At 36.3% G+C, this 27,769-nt stretch overlaps 1 protein-coding gene across 1 annotated transcript; it reads right to left on the bottom strand.

Annotated features, from left to right (window-relative positions):
- Positions 1-3,095: 3,095 nt before the first annotated feature.
- Positions 3,096-27,769, bottom strand: LOC109806443 (protease Do-like 9). The gene is made up of 9 exons (XM_020368852.3): positions 26,999-27,769; positions 26,622-26,821; positions 26,339-26,519; positions 25,585-25,776; positions 19,122-19,354; positions 4,517-4,618; positions 4,366-4,416; positions 4,183-4,287; positions 3,096-3,713 (listed from the first exon to the last, which is right to left on the bottom strand). Exons 1-9 carry the CDS (start codon positions 27,510-27,512, stop codon positions 3,615-3,617), a joined length of 1,677 nt encoding a protein of 558 aa, XP_020224441.1. The 5' UTR covers positions 27,513-27,769; the 3' UTR covers positions 3,096-3,614.

Below are 27,769 nucleotides of genomic sequence, written 5' to 3'. Positions count from 1 at the left end.
GAGAGGGTTAAAATATAACACTTAGATTAATCAAGTGAGAGAAAATTTGGGGTTTAATCAAGTGAGAGAAAATTAATCTAAGGGTTATATTTTAACCCTCTCATCTCTCATAATAAATTTCCTCTCACTTGATATGCTCTATATATATATATATATAAGAACCATATGAAGAGTGGTTAGGAAATGATAAGGTAATGGAAAAAGAGTGAAGGAAGAAGAAAAAATGAAGATGGTTTTCTGAAATAAAATTTACAAAAGGTTTAAAAATATTTTTAGTCTCTTAAATTTAAAACAAATTTATTTTTGGTCTCTCAAATTTAAAACTATTATTTTTAGTCTCTATAATTTTCAAAAATCTTGTTTTAATCCTTCAGGTCACTAATAACATATTTGAAAATGACTAATTAAAACATTATGCAATATCAACCGGATTTAATATGATATTTTTACTAATATAGGCACCAATAGGTAAATTTTATACAATAATGTTTGATAAATTTATTAACAAAATTTGAATATAAGGACTAAAATAAAATTTTTAAAATTACAGAGACTAAAAATAATTTTAAATTTGAGGGACTAAAAATAAATTTACCTAAAATTTGAGAGACTAAAAATATATTTATGCCATTTACAAAATATTTAATAAATTTTGTTTTAAAAAAAAAATACTAGAAAAGGAGTCATATCTATCAAAAATTAAAGTTATACGCGATCAAATTTTACTAGAGAAAGAGTCATATCTAAAAATAAAAAAAAAATAAAAAAAACAAGGAAGGTATATGCAATCAATTTTTTTCAAGAAAATCAAAATGTTGAATAGAAGAATGTATTGTTAGCAATTTTAGTCCCCAAATAGTCTAAAAAGTGACACCCTTACTATCCCAATACATATATTGTAATAATGAAAACTTACAAATAAATTTTTCAATTTCAGTAAAAGGGTTCACATGAGAGTCTTCCAAATTGTTCTTCAATAACCACAATAATAAAAATTTAGAAAATGAAACGCAAGAATTTACAAATTGTTTTCAAAAATAATATTTACAATTCCAAATCCATATAAAAATCTATGTCCTAAAATCCTCAGTCCCGATGTCACCATATCAGAGCATACCCACAATTCAATTGTTGACATTCTAAATGTCACTCGTAGCCAGATCTTCTTCACCTAAAACATCCACAATTTGTACGGTAAGAAAAGAAAACATTTATATAAAAAGCACACAAGCAAAAACACAACATAATCATAACTCATTATTTAATGAAATATTCACAAGTAATTTCTATATATCATAATTTATCAATCATTCATCTTCACATCTCAATTCACAATTACACCAATCCATCACAATCCACACAAATCTTACAATTAACACTATGCTAAGGCCACGCCACATCTGACACAAGTGATACGGGGTTAATTGCCTCACACATCCCACACCATGTCAGGGGCACACTCGTCATTGTATCATCACTTACTCAAGGTTCGTCTCATCCCTAGTCATTAGTGTGAGAAACCACAATCATATTACAATCCACACAATCTCTTGCAATTAACCCTATGCCAGGGCTGCCATATGTGACATAAGTGATGCGTGTTAATTGCCTCACTCATCCCACACCATGCTAGGGGCACGCTCGTCCTTAAAGCATCACTACTCAAGGTTCGTCTCATCCCTAGTCATTAGTGTGAGGGACCATAGTCACAACCATGATCATATCCATACAACATCTCATCTCGTATCTCAATTTCATATTACATACACAATTTCATAACACATACACAACAGATAAGTCCAACAAAATAAGGGTTTAGACACCTCTCAAGCAATTCACATCTAGATCATCAATTCTTATTAATTAATATAACAATAACATTCATAAATTAATATAATAATCAATTTAATATAATTTTAACATAAACAGTAAAACCCCAATTATTCCAAAACCTAACTCAGGCACTTTTTTACAATTTCGTTCTCTCCCATATCATCATTCTTACAAATTAAATATATATTTATAATCCTCAACACATATAGAATCTAATGGGATCATCAATTCCTCAAACAGAAATAATCCAATTTTTCCAAAACCTAACTTACAAGCACTTTTCTATAATTTCGTTCTCTCTCCCAAAGCATCATTTTTACAAATTAATCATATATTCATAATCCTAAATACATACAAAATCACATAAGACCAATAATTCTCTAAACAGAAATAATTATAAAAATTACTCATAATCCTAAGGACTCTTCGTCTACCCAATTCCCTCATGTAACTCTACATATAAATAATCCCCTTTTTCCCGTACCTGGATATGTAGAAGTTGAACCTACACAAGATCTGGTTGATCTTCCTCACTAGGTTCCCCTCGGTCTGAAGGAGAAAGTAGAGGAAAGAAGAGAGAGCAGAAGAAAAGAAATCAAAAAATGAGAGATGTGCCTTTTGAAAATGGCAAAGAGCTCAATTTATAGGCATCTGTACATTTATTACTCACAACAGCCATATTTTAGAAACGGTCCGTTCCAAGCCCGTTCCAATTTAGAGTTATAGGCTGTTTTAATAGCCCGGAACGGCCCATTCCAACTTGAGAACGGCCCGTTCTGGGCTACTAACCACATTCATTTTGATAATTTAGAACTGCCCGTTCTAATTCCGAAACAGCCCGTTTCAAGCTACCAAATCACCCCTATACATTTATTAAAATTACCAAAATACCCTCAATAAATAAAATAAAAACTGAGGTGTTACATAAGACATGCATGTCGTCGTATGTTGTCCAGACATGTATACGCTCAAGACTCCTCTACACAAATAATGTTCCGAAACATATATTCCGAAAATTGAGTTTTGAAATTTCAAATGTTGATCACAAGAATATACAATATGTGCCGACCAATTCTTTTATAGTCACAACCAAAGCATGCATGTTTTAGCCTTTTAAAGATGACATGCCATGTTTTCATATAAACAAAAACATGAATACAAGATCATCTCTCAAGAAAGGCGCATAACAGAAGCTCACCAAGAGAAAAAGACTGACAACGTAAAAATTGTACAAAACAAGCTTTAAACCACCACCAGAAGCCTTACATAAAACAGTTCTATCATTGCAAGCAAAAGGATCAACTGGTCCATGAAAGTAGGGTACATCAAAATAACAGCATTAATATCCTCAGCATAAAATTTTACAAGCCTCTCCTCAGTCCTCCCATCTAAGAAAAACAATACGTGAATTATCAATTTTTCTAATCTATTATTCCAATGAAATAATACGTCCAACCCTCCACCAGTCATCCTTCTACACGGTTATAAATTTTGTACTAAAAAGGTGAGAACAAGGATAGACAGTGATCAATATAAATACATTACAGAACACCTCAATTGAAATGAGATAAATTTAACGAAGCGTATATTGTATTTTGCTAATTCCTTCCCTCTTTCCCAATCCCTCTGCTTCTCTAACCTCCTGTGTGTGAAGAAGTCTTTATTTCATTGACTGGTGCAGATCCCGTAGTACCACAATTTGATAGTGAAGGTGAAATAATACTAGAAAAAAATAACCTGAGGCAACAAGGAGTAATTTAAATAACTTTCACCAAAACTTTCTATGTTTTCAGGTCATCAGACATTGCAGAAGGTATACAATGTGTGGTGAGGATGTCTAAGGTTGCAGCCTTTGCAGTACTGGTCTTTAACACTACTATCTGCAGAAAAGGGTATTTAAAATTTCAAATCAGTATTCTTATAAATTCATGGAATAGCTATAAATTTATAGTACGAACTTCACTTATTGGACAGGTTTAATTTGAAATAGGCAGAAAAGGATAAACTTATAATAAATGTCTAATTCTTAAAATTATAAAAAAAAAAACTAGTATCAGAAATTTTGCAACATTCCCTCTTGAGTATTTTCATAAGATTTTCCTAAAATGTTAAGACAACAACAAAGCACAACTTAAGCAATACACAGGATCAATAAGTATAGTAATCTTGATATATTAAAATAATATCATTTTATTTATAATAGTTATGTAACTTGTTATGGTTAACAAGTATAGTATAACCATAAAAAAGCCTGAACAAATCTCTCATACAATATTTTAGGGGCATATTTCTGTCTAAAGTGAGAGACGGAAAGAATGAACCAATCAGAATCCGTCAATGAGAGAAAACCTGTTGGTACTCCAGATCAAACTTTAGAAATTCATCATCACAGCTCTCAACCATTGTGGCCAGGCTCTTCAAATTCTTCACAGGTTTACCATTGAAAGAAAGAACCTAGACACGTATAATAAACAAAACTTAATTGACACTTCATTAATAGAAAATGTTAATATCTACATAATCTTCTCTTACCTGAGTGTTAACTATCTCCTCATATCCAATATTAATATCAGACACAAGAACCTAACAATATAGAAAATTTCAAGCATGAGCACATCTCAATCTGGTAATAAAAAGAATAATGGACAAGCTAAAAGATTAGGGGGAAAATCAATGCAGAAACCTGAGAAACAACAAGAAGTTGCTCATCAACAGACTGTGCCATAGAATGTAGATGCTTGTCCAGAAGCTTAACCGGAGCATCAAATTCATAATCTTTACCATACTGGATATATGTAAAAAAGATTAGAAATTAAAATTAAATTTAGTAATAATAATAATAAACTCAAATACAAGATAGTTTTAGTACACATACAAATTCCAACAAGAAACCAAAATATCCCGAATTTCACATTCTTACAGCCACAAATGTGCAACTAAGATCTAATTGATAAACAATAATAACACTCACTATTTCTAAATTTGCACATGGTATAAAATAGATATTCTTTTTGCAATTCAACTGGTCTATATTGTATATGGGTTCGAGCTGGACAGATCAACCTTTAAATGAAATAGATATTTGTGTATAAGTTATAGACTAAGTTAGAATTCCTTTAGGATCTAGTCCACAGAAAATGCTTGAACAAACAAAATAAAAGGATCATGTCATCACTTACCCTTCCATTAAACAGAAGGGCCCCTTCTTCCTGGGCCATAAATTCATGATATGAGGTTGCACATTGGTTCAGGTAAAACCCAATGAATCCAATACGGCAATACCTGTTAGAATACTTGGTCTATATTGTATATAGCTTATTTTCTGTTGGAAGTAGCATAGGTGCAGGCTCTTATCATAGAAGTCTTTATGTATTGTATCTTCCTATAAATACTTGTTATCAAGTATTCTAGATTTAGTTGAGAAATATATTAGCTTCTTCTACAAGCTCTCTCTCTCTCTCTCTTTGATTTCTATTATGGTATCAGGAGCAGAGTGATCCTCAACAATGGTGGAACCAAATTTTACCCATCCTCCCTCACGAAACAGTTCTTCCTCTTCTGCACTCCCTACGTTTTTGCTTTCGATCTTTGAAAAACTCTCAAGGAACAATTTTCTCTCACGGAAGCAGCAAATCAAGCCAGTCATCAAATGCCATCAGCTTCATTGATTTCTTGTAAATCCACAGATTCTGCTGTGATTTCTTACCTAAGATAATCGCAATGCCGCAAATGTTAATCATCTCTATCTTCAATGGGAACAAGACTCGCTTCTCTTGTCGTGGTTGCAAACTCCAATCACGACACCAATTCTCTCTCGCCTCATTGGATGTGTTCACTCTTTGCAGCTCTGGGACAAGCTGCACAACCATTTCAATGCGCATACACGTGCACGTGCAAGAATGCTCCGCACAGTACTCTGAAACGCAGAAAGAGGACAAACTGATTTTTGAATATATTTTTCGTATCAAAGTGATAGTCAATGCACTTTGATCTATTAGTGATTTGGTGTCATCTCGAACAATTAGATGTTATTGTTGAAGGTCTTCCTAAAGAGTAAAATCCTCTCAAATAATCTTCTATACATTCCTACTATCACTAAGAATCTCGTAAGTGTCGATCAATTTTGTAAGGATAACTATATTTTTTGAATTTCACCTTGCCTTGTGTTTGGTGAAATCAAAGGGTACTAAAGAGGTAATTCTCAAAAGATTTCTTGGCTCTGAAGGCTTGTCTCAATTCCCCTCTATGCTTTCGTCTACTTCAAGACACCAATCACAAAATAAACAACACACTGTTAATATTGCTACACATCATTCTATTTCCTATGCCACGTGGCACTCTAGACTAGGACATCATCATAATGATGCATTGCAGTTTGTTTTCAGCATTTGTAATTTTCCTATCATAAATAAGTGACTTTAATTTTTGTGCTCCTTGTTCTCTTGGCCAATCTCACAAATTACCTTCTAGTTTATCAAAAAGAGTATATAGTAAACCATTTGAATTAATATATAGTGATTTATGAGGTCCTGCACCAATTTCCTCTATGTATGGTTATCAATATTATGTAATATTCGTCAATGCATATACTTGCTTCACCTAGATATTTCTTCTAAAATGTAAAGCACACACCCTTGATATTTTTAAACAATTTCATGCCATGGTCAAAAATCAATTCCAGCTACCCATCAAAGCTTGTAAGAGAATATCATTTCTCTATTATTAGTTTTTTACATATTTTCATGTTATTTCATTAGCTCTTTAGTCTTTATTTCAATTGTATTTTCATTTCATTTGTAATTTTGTCACTTTGTTGTAACTGACTTGTTAGTTACACAACTAAACTCCAACTGATCCTATCAATATAAATAGGACTCTGTAATATTTCTTAGGCAGAAATTCACATGTTCATTATTAATCAATAATATCAAAATTCATTCTCTTATCTCGTCTTTCAATATTGTATCAGGAGCGAAAGAATCCTAGGCCTCTATCTATTCTTCTTTCTCTTCACGATGACTAATTCTTCTATGCCACCACCGTCACCGCTACACTCCACAATTGTTACACTATTTGCTTCATTCACGTTCTCACATTCCATTACAGAAAAACTTCCGGAGGATAACTTTCTCCTTTGGCACAACAAATTAAACCTACGATCAAAGGTCACAAACTGCACTCATATCTTTTTAATCCTACAATTCCACCACAACTTCTCTCCGAAGAGGATCGATCCACTAGATCTGTCAACCCGACGTATCAGTCTCTAGATCAACAAGATCAGCTACCCCTCTCCTGGCTCCAATCGACCTTGACAAGCAATATTCTCACACACATCATTGGCTGTGTTTATGTGAGGGAACTATGGGACAAACTCCATGAGCACTTCAACACTCACATGGAGGCTCATGCGAATCAGTTGCGAGTTGAGTTGTATAACACCATACTAGAAGGAAAAACAATGCCTAGTTTCTCGCTCGCATAAAAGCCTTAATTGTGTCGCTCTCCTCTATTGGAGATTTGATTTCCTCGTGCGAACATCTTGATGTTCTACTCCAAAGGATTACCTCGTGATTATGAGTCAATCATTACTTTAATCAGCAACAAACTTGTGTCTATGAATTCTTGAAGTTAGAGCACTCTTACTCGCTCATGAAGCTCGTCTAAAACAATACAACAAACAAGTGATAACATATTCGATTTCTGTTAATCTCACTCAGACTCCACACTCTACAGCACCTCAACAAGCTATAATGGTTTCTAATTTCGTCCAAGCACAATCTTCTTTAAATAATTCGTACAACAACCATTCAGGGAATGACTATTTGTCGTCTAGTTTCATACAACAACCATTCAGATAATTCAATATATTTTTATGTTGGGGTTGACGAACTCTAAGTTTCCAGATCTACTCAAACAGTCTCTATTTTCCAATTATACTGGTGTTCCTAGTGTCACTCCTTTTCTTCTTATCTTGTTGACTCAAGGATTCAACATCATATCATTTGCCCACACATCCATCACCAAAATGGCGTGGTGGAACAAAAATAGACATATTGTGGAACTAGGTCTCTGTTAGCTCAACATAACTTCCCATGTAGTTTTGGGATCATGCCTTCCTTATGAGTGTCTATCTTATTTATCATTTACCATCATCCTCTATTTAGAATGATGTCCCTTTCCAATGGTTGTTTAATTAGGCTCCAGACTATAACTTTTTAAGAATATTTAGCAATTTCTACTTTTCCCTCACCTTCGACCCTATAATAAGAACAAGCTTCAACTTTAGTCACAAGAATGCATATTTTTGGGATACTCTAACTCCCACAAAGGATACAAGTGCCTTGCTACAAATGGTTGAATCTATATCTCAAAAGATGCGAATTTTAATGAGTCTTGGTTCCCTTATCTAGACCTCTTTTTAGCATCACCCACCATTGCCTTTCCACCTCTTGTTCATGTTCCAGTCATGGTTACCAACGCTACATCTTCTACTCCAACTGATCATATTTTAATCACCTCACAAAATATCCCTACAGAAACTTCTACTTTAGCCACATCATCTAACAACACTGATGCACCAAATGTACTGCCAACTTTCATTTCACAACCTTTTACAACTACTACACCCACTAATACACTCATTCATTCCACACAAGCAAATACACATCCCATGGCAACCAGGGAAAACGTAGGAATCATTAAAACTCTCTTACTCATGTTGAACCAAAGAGCACTAAACAAGCTTTAGCTAATGACACTTGGCTTGTAGCAATGAAAGAAGAATACAACACCTTTCTACATAATAGAACCTAGATGCTCGTTCATTTACCTCTTAATAGAACAACCATTGGGTGCAAGTGGATTTTTTGTGTCAAAGAAAACCCAAATGGCACAACACACAAATACAAGGCCAGACTCGACGCAAAAGGGTTCCATAAAAAATTTGCATATGATTATAATGAAACAACCTTGCACATAATCAAACCTGTCATTGTTCGTCTCATACTCACCTTAGCTTTGATTCACCACTAGTCCATTCAACAATTAGACGTCAACAATGCATTTCTCAACGGTAATCTTGAAGAAGAAATGTATATGACCCAATCTCAAGGTTTTGAATTGTCTGATAAGAATTTAGTTTGCAAGCTTCACAAGGTTATCTATGACCTTAAACAAGCACCACGTGCCTAGTTTGATAAACTAAAAGCCATGTTATTACATCTTAATTTTCAACCAAGCAAGTGTGACCCTTCTTTGTTCATTTACTCTCACAATAATAGTGTAATATACCTTCTGGTGTATGTAGATGACATCATTATTACAGGTAATAACTCAATTGTTCTTCAAAGTGTAGTTCAAAAACTCAACTTAGCCTTTTCTCTCAAAGATATTGGCAACTTGGATTATTTCCTAGGCATTGAGGTCAAATCTAACAAATGGCTCTCTTATGTTAACCTAGAGCAAGTATGTTTGTGATCTTTTAAATCGTACTAATATGGAAGAATCTAATCCTATCTCTTTCCCCATGATGAGTGGCTGTAAGCTACTTAAAATTGGTTCTAAAAAAGTTTCTTGATGCCTCCTTATATTGTTAAGTGGTTGGAGCCTTACAAGATGCAACTATAACTAGGCCAAAAATCAGTTTTTCTATTAATTAAGTCTGTCAATTCATGTCTAATCCACTTGAACAACACGAGTCTGTTGTAAAGCACATCATGCGCAATCCCAAAGGAACTTTGTCTTGGGGTTTGCATCTACAACCAAAACCTCATAATTGCCCCCTTCATTATTCATGCACATTGTGATATTGACTGGGCCTCAGACCCTGATGATAGAAGATCCACATCTGGAGCTTCTATCTTCATTGGGCCCAATCTTATCTCTTGGCGGTCAAAGAAACAAATCATCATTACTCACTCCAACATAGAAGCCAAATATAGAAGTCTTGCCCTTGCTATTGCAAAAATCATGTGGATTCAAACTTTACTGTTAGAGTTTCATGTTCGTCATTTCACACTTGTCATCTTTTATGATAATATGAGTATTGTTGCCTTAGCTCACAATCCTATTCTTCTTGCTCGAACCAAGCACATGGAGTTATACCTCTTCTTTGTTCATGAAAAGGTCACCGCTAAATTTATTCAAGTTGTTATTGTACTTGCACTTGATCAATGTGCTAACATCCTCACTAAAGCTTTGTCTCCAACTCATTTCTGTTAACTTTGAACTGGGCTTAAGTTGGTTGATTCACTTTCAATATTTCACCCCACTTGATCTTGCAAGGGGTATTGGAGTATATACCTTTACTTGTTATAGTAGTATAGCTTTATTCTCCGTTTTGTTATTTCTCATGTATTTTTTGATTACTTGTAACCTGTTCAGAAGGTTAGTTATTGTTTCTATAGCTTTTGCAAGAAGCTATTCTAACAACTATAAATACCACTTTGTATCTCCAATACATTAGGTTGAATAATAAATAGATCTATTTCTGACTCTATCTTTCTCTCTCATACATCTCTCTCAAATTTCAATACCTAGCATGACATTGGGGTGAGTGAAAATAGGCGTGAATCTTCTCCCACGAATAGCACAAACACATGCATCTAATAACACAAGTTAACATTTCATGCAAAATCAAGGATTGGAGCCAAGGAGAGCAACAATCAAGGTTATCGATGGCGAATAACGATCTATGGCGGTGAGGTCAGAAATCCTTTATAACTCTATGGCGGATGCCATGGCGGCCTATGGCGGACGTCATGGCGGACAAAAAAAAAATATTTATATATATATTATATACAAAAAAAACAGCAAAACAATAAATAACAAGCAACAAAACTAAATTAAAACCAACATAATATCAACTTAAATACTTAAATATCATACCAACAATACCATAATTCATTGTCTCATAACATAATTGATTAAAACACAACAAAAAACATAGAAAAACAAGAGTACAAGAAGCATTTTGCTAATCTAATCATCCTCCTCATCATCATCATTCTCCTCCTCTTCCTCAATGTAATCATTCTCTTCATTGAATGCCAAAGGGGCATAGCCTTCAACTTCTTCACCTTCTGAATTGTCAAAGTTAATATTTGGAAATAGAAATTTAAATTGACCCAATTGGTAGAAGAATTAGGATTAAAAAATTGTTGCTGCAGATGCAACAATGAATTCATTAACAAAAGACTCAAAGGAGTATGAAAAATTAAAAAGAAGATTAAAATTTAAAACTGAAAAAAAGAAGGTTTTAAACTGAAAAAATAAAAAGAGGATTAAAACTGGAAGAAGGGATTTGGTGTGGGGTTTTAAAACTGGATTAAAATTTAAAACTGAAAAAAAAAAGTTTTAGGAAGATTAAAACTGGAAAGCAAAACAGTAGGATTAAAACTGAAAAAACAAAAACCTAGTTTCGCCGGAGTTGCTCGCCGGAGTACTGGGCCACCACGGTTCAGGTCGCCGGCCAGAAAGGGGACGAAGGGGTGGTGAACGGAGGTGATTAGGGACTGATGGAGGACCATCCATGGTACTTCATGTGAAACCCATCACATGGTCCAATGCTATGACTAATTTTGAGTAGTGTAGGATTTATTTGGTTTATTCCAATTTTACCCTTGTATTTTGGGGTATTTTAGTCATAGGATTTATTTTCTTTGTATTTCCTATTTTACCCTTGTATTATGGGGTGCTTTAGATGATTAGGGTTTTTTTTAATTTGGGCTAGGGTATTACATAGGAGGTGACGCCTAGTTTGGTGAGTTTGGACCTATTTTTTGGTGATTAGAAAGGCTTAGGCCCAATGGAGGGCAAAGGTTGCATGGACTTATCATGCACCTAGAAATAGCCAATCTAATCCCATAGATTCCAAACTTGGCCACCAAGTTGCATCTAGGGTTAATTTGGCATTGCATTTGGAGTGCATTTGCCTTGGCATTTTCGGCCATGCACACCCTAAATGCAACCCTAAATGCAACTTCTCCTATAAATACCCCACCCCCCACCACTTGTAAATACTTTGGATTATATGATATTGAGTGAGCCTTTTGTGCCTCAAAATCCATCCTTAGTCCCTAGGATAGTTTCGGCTAGCCTCCTCCTATCTCCACCCTTGGAGAGTAGGAAACCTAGAGTGGCCTCCACCTACCTTGGAGTGAGCCAACTTTGAGCACCCAAACACCTCCACCCTAAGTGCTTCCGCCCAAACACCATCATTTCACGCCAACCTCCTTTCCTTCACCATATATCCTCCTTTTGTCCACCTTGTTGAACCTAGATCAAGGGCAAGGCTTCCTCTCCTTCATCCCTACATCATTTCATGGAGAAGGAACCCATCAAGTGGTATCAAGAGCCAAGGTTCTACAAGGGTAACATCTAATCTTTTTGTGTCTTCTTTGAGTCTTCTCTTTGTTATTTTTGCTTTCGGTCACTTTCTTCCTCCTTGCTTTCTTTGTGTGGCCGAATAGCTTTAGGGTTCACACCTTGTCCTTGTGAGCCTTCCATGCCATTTTAGGTTTCCATGTTTTTTTAGGGTTGCCATGCTTTTCATTTTTCTTGAGTCTCATATGAAAATACCATGAATATGCTTTTCATTTTTGAATCCACCTAAAAGTTTTGTCTTTGTATGTTTCCTATATTTTGTCCACATAAATTCTATGTATGTGCCAAACACTTTGCATGAAACACATCAACAAAATATGCCATCTTGCATTACATAGTGGGCGTGACATATATGAACCATCTAGGAGTCATTCATGCATGCTATTTTAGTCCTAGCATGTTCTAAGTGATTTTGTGATTTCCATGTGTAAACATTTCCTTGCACATGCATAACCGCCCACTATCCCTTGCATTCTCACTTGATTTGGTTGTCTTTCTATGCCAAAAGAAACCCTAAAAGAATCTAAGAGGTGTGATGAAATTTGGTGCATAACAACTTGTGCTAAAAAGAACAAAACCAATTCCACTCAAAAATATTCCCTAAGGACCTCTAAATTCACGCCACTTGTCCTACTCTTTCTTTTCTAAAATTTGACCTAAATTTACCACCCACAAGTGCAAAACCTAAGCAACATTGGACTAGACATTGAAAAAAAAATTGGACCCAAGGACTATTAAACAAAAGTTGACGTGAAAAATAGAACAAAAAAAAAAAGGGTATCAAAAAAAAAGTTTGGACCAAAAAGGACTTGTTGCTAGACTTGTGGAATTGGACCATTACCCTTGCTTTGGAGTTGGACTTGTGACCTTTTTGACCTTATTTTGGGACTTTAATTTTGGCTGGACCGAAACATATAAAGGACTTAATCAAGTGGACTAAACACTAACCTAATTCTAGTGCCTTTCTAGGATTACTCTTTGTGTGCTTCCTTTCTTTGATTGAGTCTTAATTTTTTTGCTTGTCTTTCTTGGCCTCTTTTGTTTTGTCATCTTAAATTCTCTTTGAGTTTAGCCTTTCTTAATTGTGCCTTTCAGTTTTTATTTCTTGGACTCTTGCTTTGGGTTGGTTTTAATTTCATTGTAGGTCAAAACCCACTCTAGTCAATTTTCACACCTTTGGTGGATTTGAGTGGAGGGGTGAACCGAATCCAAGCCTAGCCTTTGGAGGGACTTACACCACACATAAAGGAGTGAACAAACACTTGGAGAGGTCTAACACGTTTGTTCATTGTGAAGGAACCCATTCGGAGGAGTTTGAAGACTTGAATCTTTGTTTTACTTGATTTTTGCTTAATTTTTCTCTCTCGGCCTCTTTGTGTTTTTTTGGCCTTAGCTTCTTATTTTGGTTTGTAATTTGGCCATTATTAAACCTCTTCTACTTGGTTTTAGTTCGTGTAGTTGAAGGTGATTTGAAAACCTTCACCTAGGACCTCGACTAGAACATGTTTTAAGTGCTTTCCTTTTGCATGTTTTAAAGCTTTTAGTAGTATAATTGCTTAGGACTTTATCTTTGTGCAATTACGTTTAGAAGGCTTGTTTTGCCTACTAGGGGTAACGTGCACACACTCACTTATTGATTGTGCTAATTGTTTTGTAAGAAAAGTAGCAAAAGGCTTAGTGATTTTTACTTGATAGGGCTTGGTTATTAAGTGATTCATTGTAGTCCACCTCCCCTTGAAAGTTCACTTTGTGCACTTAGGCCTTTCCTACCTATCTTGCACCTTGAAAACCTTTTTGTGAAAACCTTTTATCACTCACTCTTTGTGAAAACCATTTTTTTCAATCCCTTTTTGAAAACAATTTGTGAAAACCTTTTCTTGATCAAAGATGAGTGATTATTCTAGTGTCCATGGTCATAATTCTCGTAGTACTAGGTCTAGTGTTAGGGATGAACTTAGGGAATTGAAAGAGTACCTAAGAAAAAAAGAAGAGGAAAATATAAAAAGAGAGGAAGAATTAAGAAGAAAAGAAAAAGAGTTTGAAAGAAACAATGAGGAAATAAAAAGATTACTTGAAAGATTAGTTGTGGGAGGAGAGGCTAGTGGTTCAAGACCAAAAGTCACTTCTCCTCAACCCTCAAGAGGTAAGGGGCATATGTATGCAAGTGATCATGAGGAGGAAGGGCATCACACCCAACCTCTAAGTGATACCTTCATTAGTAGCCATCACAATGATGGTTACTATCAAAGACCCCCAAGGCATCATAGAAATAGGGAGTTTTCCAATAGGGAACCCAACATCAATCTTCCCTCATTTCATGGCAAAGATAATGTTGAAACTTATCTAGATTGGGAAATGAAAGTGGAGCAACTTTTCTCTTGCCATGGAATAAGTGAGGATAGAAAGGTTTCTTTAGCAACCCTTAGCTTCCAAGGGCATGCTATGTATTGGTGGACCTCCTTAGAAAAAGAAAAAAGAATAAACCATGAGCCTCCAATTCAATATTGGAATGAGCTCCGTAGTGCCTTAAGAAGGAGGCATATTCCTCCATACTATGACCGAGAGCTTATGGATAAGCTTCAAAGATTAAAACAAGGGTCCTCTAGTGTGGAAGAATATAGGCAATCTATGGAGTTACTCATGATGAGGGCTGGGATTAGGGAGGAAGAGAGGACCACAATCTCTAGATTTCAAAGTGGTCTTAATCTTGAGATAAGAGACAAAGTTGAACTTCTACCTTATAGGGATTTGAATGAACTTGTTCAACTTTGCTCAAGAGTGGAACATCAACTTACAAGAAAACCTTTTCGAAAAGACTCCACTCCCTCTTATTCCAAGAGTTTTAAGAAGGAGGGCCACTCTTCCCTACCTTATCCCAAAGAAGAAAAAGAAAAAGGAAAAGAAAAAGAAAATTCATCTTTTAAAGCACCTTCCAAAGAGTCTAAGTCAAGTGAAATCAAGTGCTTTAAGTGTCTTGGAAGAGGACATATTGCTTCTCAATGTCCTACAAAGAAAACCATGGTTTTAAAAGCCCAAGATCACTATAGTAGCCTTGATGAAGCTACTTCATCTTCCTCTAGTGAAGAAGAAGCCATAGACTCCGAGGAAGAAATTTTACCTTGTGAAGGAGACTTACTATTGGTTAGAAGGCTTCTTAACAATCAACCTAGTGACATTGAACAATCTCAAAGAGAGAACTTGTTTCAAACAAAATGCAAAATTCTAGAAAATACTTGTTCTCTCATTGTAGATAGTGGGTCAACTTCAAATTGTTGTAGTACTAGATTGGTTGATAAGCTAGCCTTAACTACAAAACCTCATCCTAAACCTTACAAAATGCAATGGATCAATGAGGAAAGAGGTGTTGTAGTCAACCAACAAGCAAGCATACCAATCTCTATTGGCAAATATCAAGAAGTTTTGTGTGACATAGTGCCATTAGAGGTTAGTCATGTCTTGCTTGGGAGGCCATGGCAATTTGACAAGCACATAATCCATGATGGCCTCACCAATAAAATAAGTTTCCAACACTTAGGTAAGAAGTTTGTGTGGTGTCCTCTATCACCCTCTCAAGTGAATGAGGACCAACTCAAACTAAAGGCTAAGAAAGATGATGAAGAGAAAAGCAAAAACAAAAACAAAAAGAAAAGAAAAGCAAAAAAAGAATTTTTCCTTTGAAGAAAAAGGGCTAGATTCAAGTGAACCTTAACCCTTGTGCCATCCTCTTTTCTTTGGTGCCAAGGAAAGATGGCAATAGAGGATGTGCACCATTTTAGAAAGCCATCATTGAATAAAAGGCACCCAATCCTAAGTTAGATGATTTGGTGAATGAATTGCATGGGTCAATAAATTTTAAATGGTGATGCCTCTTTGGCTCTTCCCTTTTGCCCTAAGCACCTTCATTCAACAAATTATGTACTTAAGGATTGCATAGTTAAGTTTTAATATTTTACTCCCCTAATTGTGGTTTCACTTCTTTTGAAGGATCAATGGAATGGAAGAGCTTGAAGATTTGTGGTCAAATCCTTCTCAAGAAGGAGGGTATGATGGAGGACCATCCATGGTACTTCATGTGAAACCCATCACATGGTCCAATGCTATGACTAATTTTGAGTAGTGTAGGATTTATTTAGTTTATTCCAATTTTACCCTTGTATTTTGGGGTATTTTAGTCATAGGATTTATTTTCTTTGTATTTCCTATTTTACCCTTGTATTATGGGGTGCTTTAGATGATTAGGGTTTTTTTTAATTTGGGCTAGGGTATTACATAGGAGGTAACGCCTAGTTTGGTGAGTTTGGACCTATTTTTTGGTGATTAGAAAGGCTTAGGCCCAATGGAGGGCAAAGGTTGCATGGACTTATCATGCACCTAGAAATAGCCAATCTAATCCCATAGATTCCAAACTTGGCCACCAAGTTGCATCTAGGGTTAATTTGGCATTGCATTTGGAGTGCATTTGCCTTGGCATTTTCGGCCATGCACACCCTAAATGCAACCCTAAATGCAACTTCTCCTATAAATACCCCACCCCCCACCACTTGTAAATACTTTGGATTATATGATATTGAGTGAGCCTTTTGTGCCTCAAAATCCATCCTTAGTCCCTAGGATAGTTTCGGCTAGCCTCCTCCTATCTCCACCCTTGGAGAGTAGGAAACCTAGAGTGGCCTCCACCTACCTTGGAGTGAGCCAACTTTGAGCACCCAAACACCTCCACCCTAAGTGCTTCCGCCCAAACACCATCATTTCACGCCAACCTCCTTTCCTTCACCATATATCCTCCTTTTGTCCACCTTGTTGAACCTAGATCAAGGGCAAGGCTTCCTCTCCTTCATCCCTACATCATTTCATGGAGAAGGAACCCATCAGGGACAGTTTCGACTTCTGTAAGTGCTGTTCGCACTTCGTGGTTGCCGCAGTCACTGCGTTTCAGGTGGCCGGAGTGTTGGGCTGCCGCAGTCGCTGCGTTTCAGGTGGCCAGAGTGTGAGGGAGAAGAGAGATGAGAAGCGGAAAAGAGATTGTGAGCTGCAAAGAGTCGCGAGAGGGAGAAGAGAGATGAGACGCGAGCCAAGCACTAACCTAGGGCTCACTCCATTTGGGCCTGTTTCAAGCCCAAAAATAGGTTTTTTTTTAAAAAAAACCGTCATGACCGCCATGCCCGTTATACACCTTCACGGCGCCATGACCATGGCGGCCACCATATCCGAAATGGCGGAAACCGCCATAAAGCTTCATATAACGGATGGCGAATGGCGGAGGAAGCTGAAACCGTTCCGTTTTTCCATTATAACGGGGTTATAACCGATTTTTGACAACCTTGGCAACAATTGATCCTACTATTCCCATGCAAGCTCAGAGTCATGAACAAATTCACGATCTTCAACCATGAGAAACTTTGGTGGAATCACTTGATTCACCAAATAGTGATGTAGTTGATGATGACCTGTGATGATAGGTTTGACCTATTGATTTGGTGTCAAGCATCTTGAAAATGGAATGAAAAAAATGTTATTGGAGCATTGGAAGAAATCACCATTGAAGACGAAGCAACCAAGGTGGATACAAATTGAAGCAAAAACGCAAAATATGGTTGAGAGAAAAATTGAAGTGCATTAGGGTTCGAACCTTGGGCTAGATACCATGATAGAAATCAGAGAATTCATGCCACTACAAATTAATTATATTATTGATTCTGTTGAAAGTTAGTTACAAGAGAAGAAGTCACCTATTTATTGATGACTTAGAATAGAATATGGGCCACCAGTTGATAAAATGGACCTAAAGCACTAACAATGGACCTAAAGCACTAACAATGGACCAATCATAAAAAAGAAAAGAGAACATTCATTTACAAGCATGAGAGTTGATCTCTAATAAAGAGAGAGAAAAGATGCAATCTGCAGCAGGGTTTATCCTTTTGGCTGTGCTTTTCCTGAAAATCCCTAAAATACCCCCCAAAAAGTCCTAACATCTAAGTAATGTTGTTTTTGTATAAGACTCTTGGATATAACATCTCTTGGTATATTTTCTTTTTATATGTGTAGTTCATAGGTCATGAAATAACTTTAATTTGTTCTGTTTAATGTTAAAATCATTGTTAATGTCATGAAACTGAATCTGGAAGCTAGAAAAAGTTTGATTTTTGTAGAGTTTTTTTTTTTTTCTTCTTTTAAATGAGAATCAATGGAGCAGACCCAAACCATCCCAATTTGAATAAGGTTGGTTTAGGGCCTTTAGGCCAGGTTTGGCAGAAAAATAATGCTTGAGCCCAACCTGACCCATCCCGAGAGGTTTTCATTGATTCAAGTAATGCATTTTCCCAAACCTGACCCAGCCTTATCTATGTGCACTGGGTCAAACAAATAAATTTATAAACCAATTCTAAACTGTCAAGAATGTCGATTATTTCAAAATGCATCTTCATTAGTATTTAAACCACTTAAAACAATGGTCATGGAAGAGACCAAGAAAACACAGACACAGCCTGCCACAAGAAGGATCAGAATGCTCCTTCACTTTTGGAAGTCATATGGATCACCCAGTGTATGAAGAACACTTCTGATCAACAATAGAAAAACTACTAATTCTCAGCTATGAATTTCATAAAGCATAAAGCCCCAAGAAGCATCATAAGTTCAAAACAAACAACCACATGAGTTAACACATAAATATTCTGTCTATGGCAGTGACAAATAAGACAACATGCAATTTCAATCCAACAAACAATAGCAAACAAGTTTTGGCTTCCAGCTCGCCATAAAGCAGAAGACAAATTAACGAGAAAGAGAGGAGATGAGGCAGACAAAACAGAAGGGTATATGGATTCAGGAATTCGGCAAATTTGTACAAACAGCATATACAAAAGCAGAGAAAACATGTATGAAAGATAACTACTCACCTCAGAACGAAGATAGGGGACAGAAACAGCAGTAAAAACAAATCCAGCAATAATGTAATAAGAAGGAGGCCTGCCTTTGATATGTGCTGGAACAAGCCGCTTATGAGTTGCAAGTTTTATGTTAAATTCAAGTATCTGTGAATTCCGGAAAACCTTTACTAGAGCTCTATCCCCAGTGTATTTTTGAGAGACAAGGTAACTGAAACCAATGCGCTCCCCATGCCTGAATGGAACTACAAATATATCCCATAATTAAATATTAGCTCTGAAACCAAGTAAACTATACAAAGTTTTAATAATTAAATGAAACGCTATAATACAAACTACTAATATTTAAAAAACAAAAAAATACTAGTAGATAGAATTAAAAACAAGGTTTGAGAGTAATTAGCATTGACATTTCATGTATGGATTGAATGTATGAAGGAACTCGGTCAGGTTAATGTATGAAGGAACTCAGTCAGGTTTCTACTGCAGCAACAAATTCCAAAATAATGGGAAATTTACCAATTTAAATCTCATTTTTTAACATCAATCATTAACATAATCAGTGATACCCTTTCAAATACTCTTACTGAATTGCATACAGGGTCAAAAATCAGGGCATTATATTCTTCATTCATTACAGCTCGCCAAATGTCATTGGATAAGGTTTGTTTTTTGGTTTTGGTTCCACTTGAGTTAAAAGAAGTGTTGGTTATAGACGCTGTTTGACTATGCCTGATTTTGATCGTGTTGTTATAGGATGTATGTTTGGAGATTGAGATGGTGATTCATCAGGTGCAGTAGAAGTAGTTGCATGTTGGGATGGAGTTGAGTTTCTTGGTGAGGAGACTGTGGGTTGGATTTGTTCACTGGATGCAGCAGAAGTGATGTAGAGATGTGATTATGAGTAGATGTGTGTGAACCATTTTCTGATACAGAGGCTGATGATGGAGTTATTGTAATAGGGATATTGACAGGTTGTTGTGAGGATGATATAGATTCTGATGAAAACAGAACCTCATAAGGGAATCTTGACTCATTACAAACAACATCTTTGGAGATGTATATGCGCCCATCAAAGTGTGGGAACAAATAATACGATGTTGTATTGGAGGGAGGGCGAAGTACTTGTTGAGAAGTGTAATTTGAGCATTGTACCACGTATTTTGTGGAGCAACGTGATCCATAAGACCAAGATGACTCTAATCAAAAGGTACAGAGGGGACAAAGTTTTCATCAAAATTAAAGTAACAAGTTGAAATTAAGTGACCATAGTGATGACATACTTGGCACTGGTACACAACGTATCGTCCAATGCCACGACCACCACGATTATTGAACCTACCTCCTCTATTTCCATTTTTTCCACCATGATACTGTGAGGAATATGATTTCAAATCATGTTGAACGATGTTGGCTTGAGGTTGCGACACGAGTGTTAGAACTTGAGGAGGTTTCAACAATATTGTTAAAGGCAATTGCCTTCTTGAATCTATCAAGACAAGACTCAGAATGTTAATAAAGTAGTCCGAGACATTGCGAGTTTCAAGATTCGTGTTGCAGAGTTTGTTTTGCAGTTGGCGCGCTTTAGCATGCGTGAGCGTGGAAATACAAGTAAATCTTGTCCCAAAGTTGAAAAAAAGACTTGCAATGATGGCAGAGGCATAACCAAGGGACCCACTACTAGGGCCATGGCTAGGATGATGCAAGAGGATTGGGCTTGTGTTGAGGTTAGTGGGCCTAAGCTCCTCTTAAGTTGGACTATTACTTAAAGCCCAATACTTCTCTTTATTTTGGGCCTTGTATTATGGGATTTATAGTATAGGATTTTGAGCCTTGATTGGACTTGTATTTTTAGGTCTTGTACTTTGGGCCTTGTAGAGTAGGATTTATGGGCCTTGTATTTCTTAGGCCAAGTTGAAGATGTTTTTGCTTTTGATGGGCCATAGGAATTATTAGTCATTTGGGCCATGGATAGACATTTGAATTTGAATTGGAAGCCATGTGACCGATCATGTGGTTAGATGCACATGGACCACCAAATTCAAATGCAAATGTGCATCACATGACACACAAATACATAATTCAAACTCCTAGATCTAGTTGCACATGTGAGAGCCTTGGTTCACACACCAAATTTGAATTTTTTAATTCAAACTTGGCACGCCACATGTTAGTTAAGCAACCATGGTTCACTTTTGACCCATGGTTAGCTTAACTTCTCCTAGAAGCCACCAAGATCTATATAAGGTTCCTTTTCCCTTGTATTCAACCACTTTGAAGATTTATGAGCATTCATACTTTGAATTCTCTCTTCCTTTTCTCTAAGGTCCCTTCCTTGTGGATTAGTGCCGCTTCGCTTGCTTCTCCTTCTCTAGAAGCTTTTGGCGCGTGCCCTCCACTCTTTTCTCCCATTCTTGTTTGCTCATTTTGCTTGGAAACACATCAAGGAAGAACAAAATGGGATCAAGGAGCTTCCATGGAGAATTCGGCTATCATTCACCAATGGAGGTTCCATCATGCAACCAATGATACAAGTGAGCATTTCCTTGGACATGGAAGACTAAAGCCATAAGAAGAGTATTTGATCTTGTTGTTCCCAAGAAAAATAAGACTCTAAGAAGCGAGAGTGAAATTTCTAAGGAATTTAGGGATTTACTAGAAAATGATGAAGCCAGTGTCCTTTGATCACAAGTTTGAGCTACTGACACCAAAGTAGGTAGTTTTTGCTATTAAGTTGTTCTTATATAGAATGCGAGAACATCAAAGAAAGTGACGTCATTGAGTGTGCTGGTTGAGAAGAAGCACCTTTCAATGTTTTTGCATTGATAGGAGGAGGTGGCAATGGTTGTGGATTAGAATTCATCGTGTGAGAAATGATGAGAATAAAGTAGAGAAAGGATTGAACCTAGCTATGTGATACCATATTGGAGTATGAGAGAGAGAGAGAGAACGAACTAAAAAATTGTTTAAGTATTATTATTCAACCCACTAATTACAAAGTACAATATAGTATTTATAAGGCTAACAATTGCTAACAAACGCGGTAACAACCTAATTAACTAAGAACGTTAGTTACATAAAGTAACATAAAGATAACCTTATACTATTGTTATACAAAACCTGCATATGAAAAAGAAAGTGACAATTACAATACAATAAAACAAAAAACGTAAAAGGAGAATAAGGAGTAGGGTTATACTCCAAATAACCCAACCTATCTGATAGCTCTCTTGGACGAAACCAGATGTTGTAAATATCATAGATACTTAGAAGATCTAGAATATCTCTAAACATCTTTAGATATTTGTTTCCCTATTTCTTTATTATTTTCTTTCCCCATTTCTTTATTATTGTTATTTCCATATTTAAGCATAGTTATTTACTCTATAAATAGGTATGTTAGAGAATGTATAAAATACATAATTAATATATAGATTTTTTTCCAACTTGGTATCAAAGCTCCTGATCTTGGGAGTTTTGTTTTTGTTGCTCAATGCTGGTTTTGCCACTTGGTATCGACATATTGTCCATCACTACAATTGCCTGACACTGCCAACTGTCAGACCAGGGGCTGCAACTTTCCTTTGCCTATGAAACATTAAAGAAAAAAAAAGTTGTTTGCACACTATTGATGCAGCATTGTCCAGCAGTCCGTAAATTATTAGGGTTGTAAATGGAAATCGTGTTCCTATTGTTGGATCTCGAAGCATCCAACTTCAATCATCTCTATCCCTACACAATTTTCCATGTCCCTAAATTAGTAATAATCTCATTTTTGTACATCAGCTTACTCGAGATTTAAATTGCTCAATAACCTTTTTTCATTCTCATTGTACCTTTTCAAGACTTTGCCTCAGGGAAGACAATTTTAATTGCTACAGAATAGGGTGAATTGTATTATTTGCAACATAAAACAGCTGACAATACAAAAAAAAATGAGATGTCTTCCAGTCACCAAGCAACCTCAAACACTTGGGTTTCTTCACAAATTTGGCTTCATCACAAACGTCTTGGACATCCTCCATTTGGTTTACTTAAATCTCTATTTCCACATTTGTTTACAAAAGAGTTTGTCAAGTCTTTTAATTGTGATATTGTCAAGTTTCTAAGCACCATAATGCATCCTTTATGCCTAGTAATAATAAAGGTGTTTCTTCTTTTGATCTTGTCCATTCTGATGTATGGGGACCTGTTGTTGAATCTATTTATGGGGCCAAACAATTTGTAACTTTCTCGATGATTGTTCTCGTATGACATGGACTTACCTTATGAAGCACAAATCCGAGACTTGTCAAATATTTGTCAATTTTTTCCATCTTGTCAAAAATCAGTTTGGTATGTCTATCAAAAGATTTCGGTTAGACAATGGAACTAAATGTGTTAATCATGAATTTTCTAAGTTTGTTGTAGCGCAAGGTATTATCCTGAACTAACTTGTGTTAATACTCCCCAACAAAATGGGATTGCCAAAGCTCTATTCTTTCAAATGTTTGCCCTTAATGTCTATTAGGGAGAAGTTGTCCTTACAGCCACTTATCTTATTAACAGGCTACCCACTCATATCTTATAGGGCATTAGTCCGGTTGAACACATGTCATTTTTCTCTTCTCCCCTACTATTAAGTTTCCCATGTTATGTGTTTGGGTGTGTTGCATTTGTTCATTTTTGTAGTCCTCATCGCAATAAGTTAGACCCAAGAGACCAAATGTGTCTTTATTGGTTACCCCTCTAATAAAAAGGGTTACAAGTGTTATCACCCTTAGAGTCGTCATTTTTTTGTTTCAAAGGATGTAACATTTCTTGAATCTGTACACCTTATTGTCAGCCCTCAACGTTAGGGGGTGAGTATTCTAGAAGTTGAGTATGTCTTTGGATCATTGCCACTTCCTTGTAGGATGTCCAACATACTAATTTGAAGAAGCACAAGAAGATCACAATGAAGAAACGAAGGAGGATCACAATGATATAGAAGAATAATATCGATTCTTTAGAAAGAAATATGAAAGGCAAAAGAAACCCACTCTACTCCCACAAGTTGAATTGTCAGAACCAAAGGTAAATGTCCCTAAGGATGACAATGATGATAAGTAAGTTACAGGCGATATACCTATTGCCTTGAGGAAAGGAAAGAGATCATGTGTTACTATGTTAGGTATCCTATTTCTCAATTTGTTTGTACTAAACATCTCTTGATTCAACATCAAAGCTTTATTGTAGCCATTGATGCAATCAAAACACCTGTGTCAGTCCAAGAAGCTTTGACGGATAGAAACTGGGTTAAAGTCATGAATGAGGAGATGGAGGCATTAGAGAGAAAAACTAAATTGATTCAAGATTATGTCGCAAATTTGAAAACGATCATTGTTTTAAAAAAAAAAAAAACCTAAATTGATTCAAATATAAAAGATAAAGAACTAAAATGAACATTTTAACAATTAAAGGACCAAAAATATAATTTAGTCATCAAGAATATCTCTAAATATTTTTAGATATTTTTTTCTCTATTTCTTTATTATTTTGTTTCCCTATTTCTTTATTATTATAATTATTTCCTTATTTAAGCATAGTCATTTATTCTATAAATAGGGATATTAGAAAATGTCCAAAATACATAATTCATATACAAGTTCTCTTTTTTTTGCCAACTTCGAACCACATTTCTTAAACGGTTTATTTTGCTTATGGTTATTTTAGCTCGAAACGTCTGATACCCACCCCTACTAAAGTTGAATATCACAATTTAGCTCAAATTACTTATGATTATGAAGTTTTGTTGGTAGATTGAAACACGTGGGGTCTCTTTTCTCCACTCCCATCATCTACTGTGACAATGTCTCTCTTGCTCACAACTCGATTGGTTCTTCATGCTCATACAAAACATATGGAAATTGATCTGTTCTTTGTCAGAGAAAAGGTCCACACCAAGAAATTCATTGTTCAACATATCCTTGTCCAAGATTAGTGGGTTGATGTTCTTACAAGACCTATTTCTTCTACTCATTTTTGTTTTTGAGAGACAAACTCAAGGTGCTTGAGCTTCCCTCTTTAACTCTCCCACCTTGAGTTTGTGGGGGAAGTGGGGGAGTGTTGTATAAGAGAGCAGTTCTCTAACTTACTCTCAGGTTGTTGTAAGGTTGCTAGTATTCTGATCAGTTAGTTACAAAACTGTCAGTATGACAGTTGTACTTAGATCTAGCTCTATAGGTAACATATAACACTCATTGTAATACTTTTCATTTTTCAATCATGATAAGTGTTTCTCTCTCTTCTATGATACTTTAATACATCATTTGATTAAAACATCAAATAAATTAACACTGCCCACACTAAATCTTGAGAAAAAAAATTTGATGTTGTAAACTAGAATTCAAAGTCAGTTTTTTTTTTTTTAACTATATAAGACAACGCACAGGACATGCATAAAGCATCTAAATGTGATTATTTTTTGTTACCGAGTAAAACAATAGTAGATTACCTGTTCCATCATTGGCAATATTGACCCCATCAAAGCTGAGAATTACATCGGATGGCTTCAGAACATGAGATTCTGGAGCAGTGGGTTCAATTCTTCTAATACGCACACCTTTTTGATCGGGTCCCATGCCCATTGACATTCGTAAATCAGGATTTTCCATCTTCTGCCACTCAACTCCAAGGATTGGAAATCCTGACAGTGAAGAAGTGTTTAAGACAACTTTATTCAAAATCACGCTATCATAGAAGAACTAAACTAAACAAAATTGCAAAGGCCAGACACATGAAGGAAACAACACTATGAACAATAAACAAATAAAATGTAAAGGTCTAGTACATATTGTCTATAGAATTGTCCGTTTAATCTTTCTATTTCAGTTCTTCAATCCATATATCATTTATCACTATTTGTTATTTGATAGTGTTTGTGCCAAGCACAATAGTATAAAAGGATATATTTTTTAAATGAAAAAACATTAAAAATAGCTGAAGAGCATTTAGATAAGCTAATTTGAGGAACTTCTTTTCTTTCTTATTCTCCATTCCATAGCCCAAGAACCAAGAACACATTCCCAAAGGGTTTTTAACTTAAAAAGTAACTTTTAAGCTTAAAAAACTATAAAATCACCAAACTCCTTTAACTATTATTTCAAAGCTTAGCATTTAAGATCCACAATAGCAAGGATAAATGGTGGTTTTTTAAGGAAAGAGACGTGTATGAAATAGACAAAGAAGTAAAAGATCCTTTTAGATACCTGTATATGCCCCATTCTTTTCATAGTCTTGGATAAAATGTAGGATGACAGGGGTGGGTATTACATATCCTATATTCTCCACATCTTCATGTTTAAGGGACTGGAATGCGATCCCCACACATTTTCCCTTATCATTGAAAGCAGGTCCACCAGAATTCCCAGAATTTATTGCAGCATCTATCTGCAGAGGAGTTTAATGAGACACTTCAACTTATCATATGTAAATGAACAAGTAGGATATAGATGGAAAAGTGAAAAAATGATAAGTTAGAACTTATACTACCTGCAGTCCCAGAAGTTCCGTTGAACCGTGAACATAAGAGAGTATCTCCATGCGTGAAACAACACCGCTTGTCACAGAGATTGTGTCGCCACCAATTGGATATCCCACAACAGTTACAGCATCTTGCAGTGCAGGCAAATCGCCAAATTCCACAGGTGAAACTCCCTCCCAGAACTCATCATCACTCACCGTCAACATTGCTAAACCATCATCAGAAGGATACAGACATGAAAAACTTAATTAATCACACATATGCTGAAACTGTCATCAATAAATGTTAAGGAAAAAAACCATCGAAATTTCGACAGGAAAATTCAAATAAAGGACCAATCAATCATCAGCATCATTTCATTGCAATTCGAACGAAATTGAAATACCGATATCGCACTCGGTCCCGATGGCGAGGACGGTTGCCAAATATTTGGTATCAGAACCGCGCTTCTTGAGCTTGACCTGTGTGTGATGCTCCACAGAATGCGCGTTTGTTAGAACCCTCCGACCCCCCACGATGAAACCGCTGCTGCTCGAGCTATACTGCCTCTTCCGCTGCCACGGCAGTGAGAAATTTGGCTCCGTATGCACGCAGAACACCTTCACCACCGCGTCCATCGAGGGCACCACCTTCACCGCGCCCTCCCACTTCGTCATCAACGGTGGCTCGACCGCGCAATCGCCGTTCAAATCGGCCAGCCTAGAGCTGCGGCGCTCCGGCGACGCCACCTTGATCTTCTTGGGGCGGCCGCGGCGGCGTCCCTGGGAATCAGAGTCGATGGTGGTGGCGGGGAGTGGAACGGCGTCGTTTTTGGAGGCGGTGCTGTAGTCCTGAGACGCGGTTTCTTCGTCAGTTGCGGGTTTGGGCTTTCTGCCACGCTTTCTCTTGGTTTCGCCCATGTGGTAAGTGACAGTGACGGAGGGAGAGAAAGAGAGAGAGAGAAGGTTGTTGAAAAATGAGTCTAAGGGTTTGAATATTATCGCAGGAGATAACTGAGTGGAGATGCGGCCATTTTCTTGTTCTTTGCAAATCACAGACGCACACACATGGAGATGCGCTACAGTTGGTAACAGTTTTGGGCTTCTACTTAAAGCTGAGCTCCAATTTCATTCAGGCTACGGATTTGCTTCCTGCACCCTAGTACAGTAGTACTACT

Source organism: Cajanus cajan, chromosome 4, assembly GCF_000230855.2.
Source record: "Cajanus cajan strain Asha chromosome 4, NIPB_CcT2T_4, whole genome shotgun sequence".
Classification (NCBI taxonomy): Eukaryota; Viridiplantae; Streptophyta; class Magnoliopsida; order Fabales; family Fabaceae; genus Cajanus; species Cajanus cajan.
Note: the sequence above shows the minus strand (reverse complement) of the source record. Positions and strands in the feature narration are given on the sequence as shown.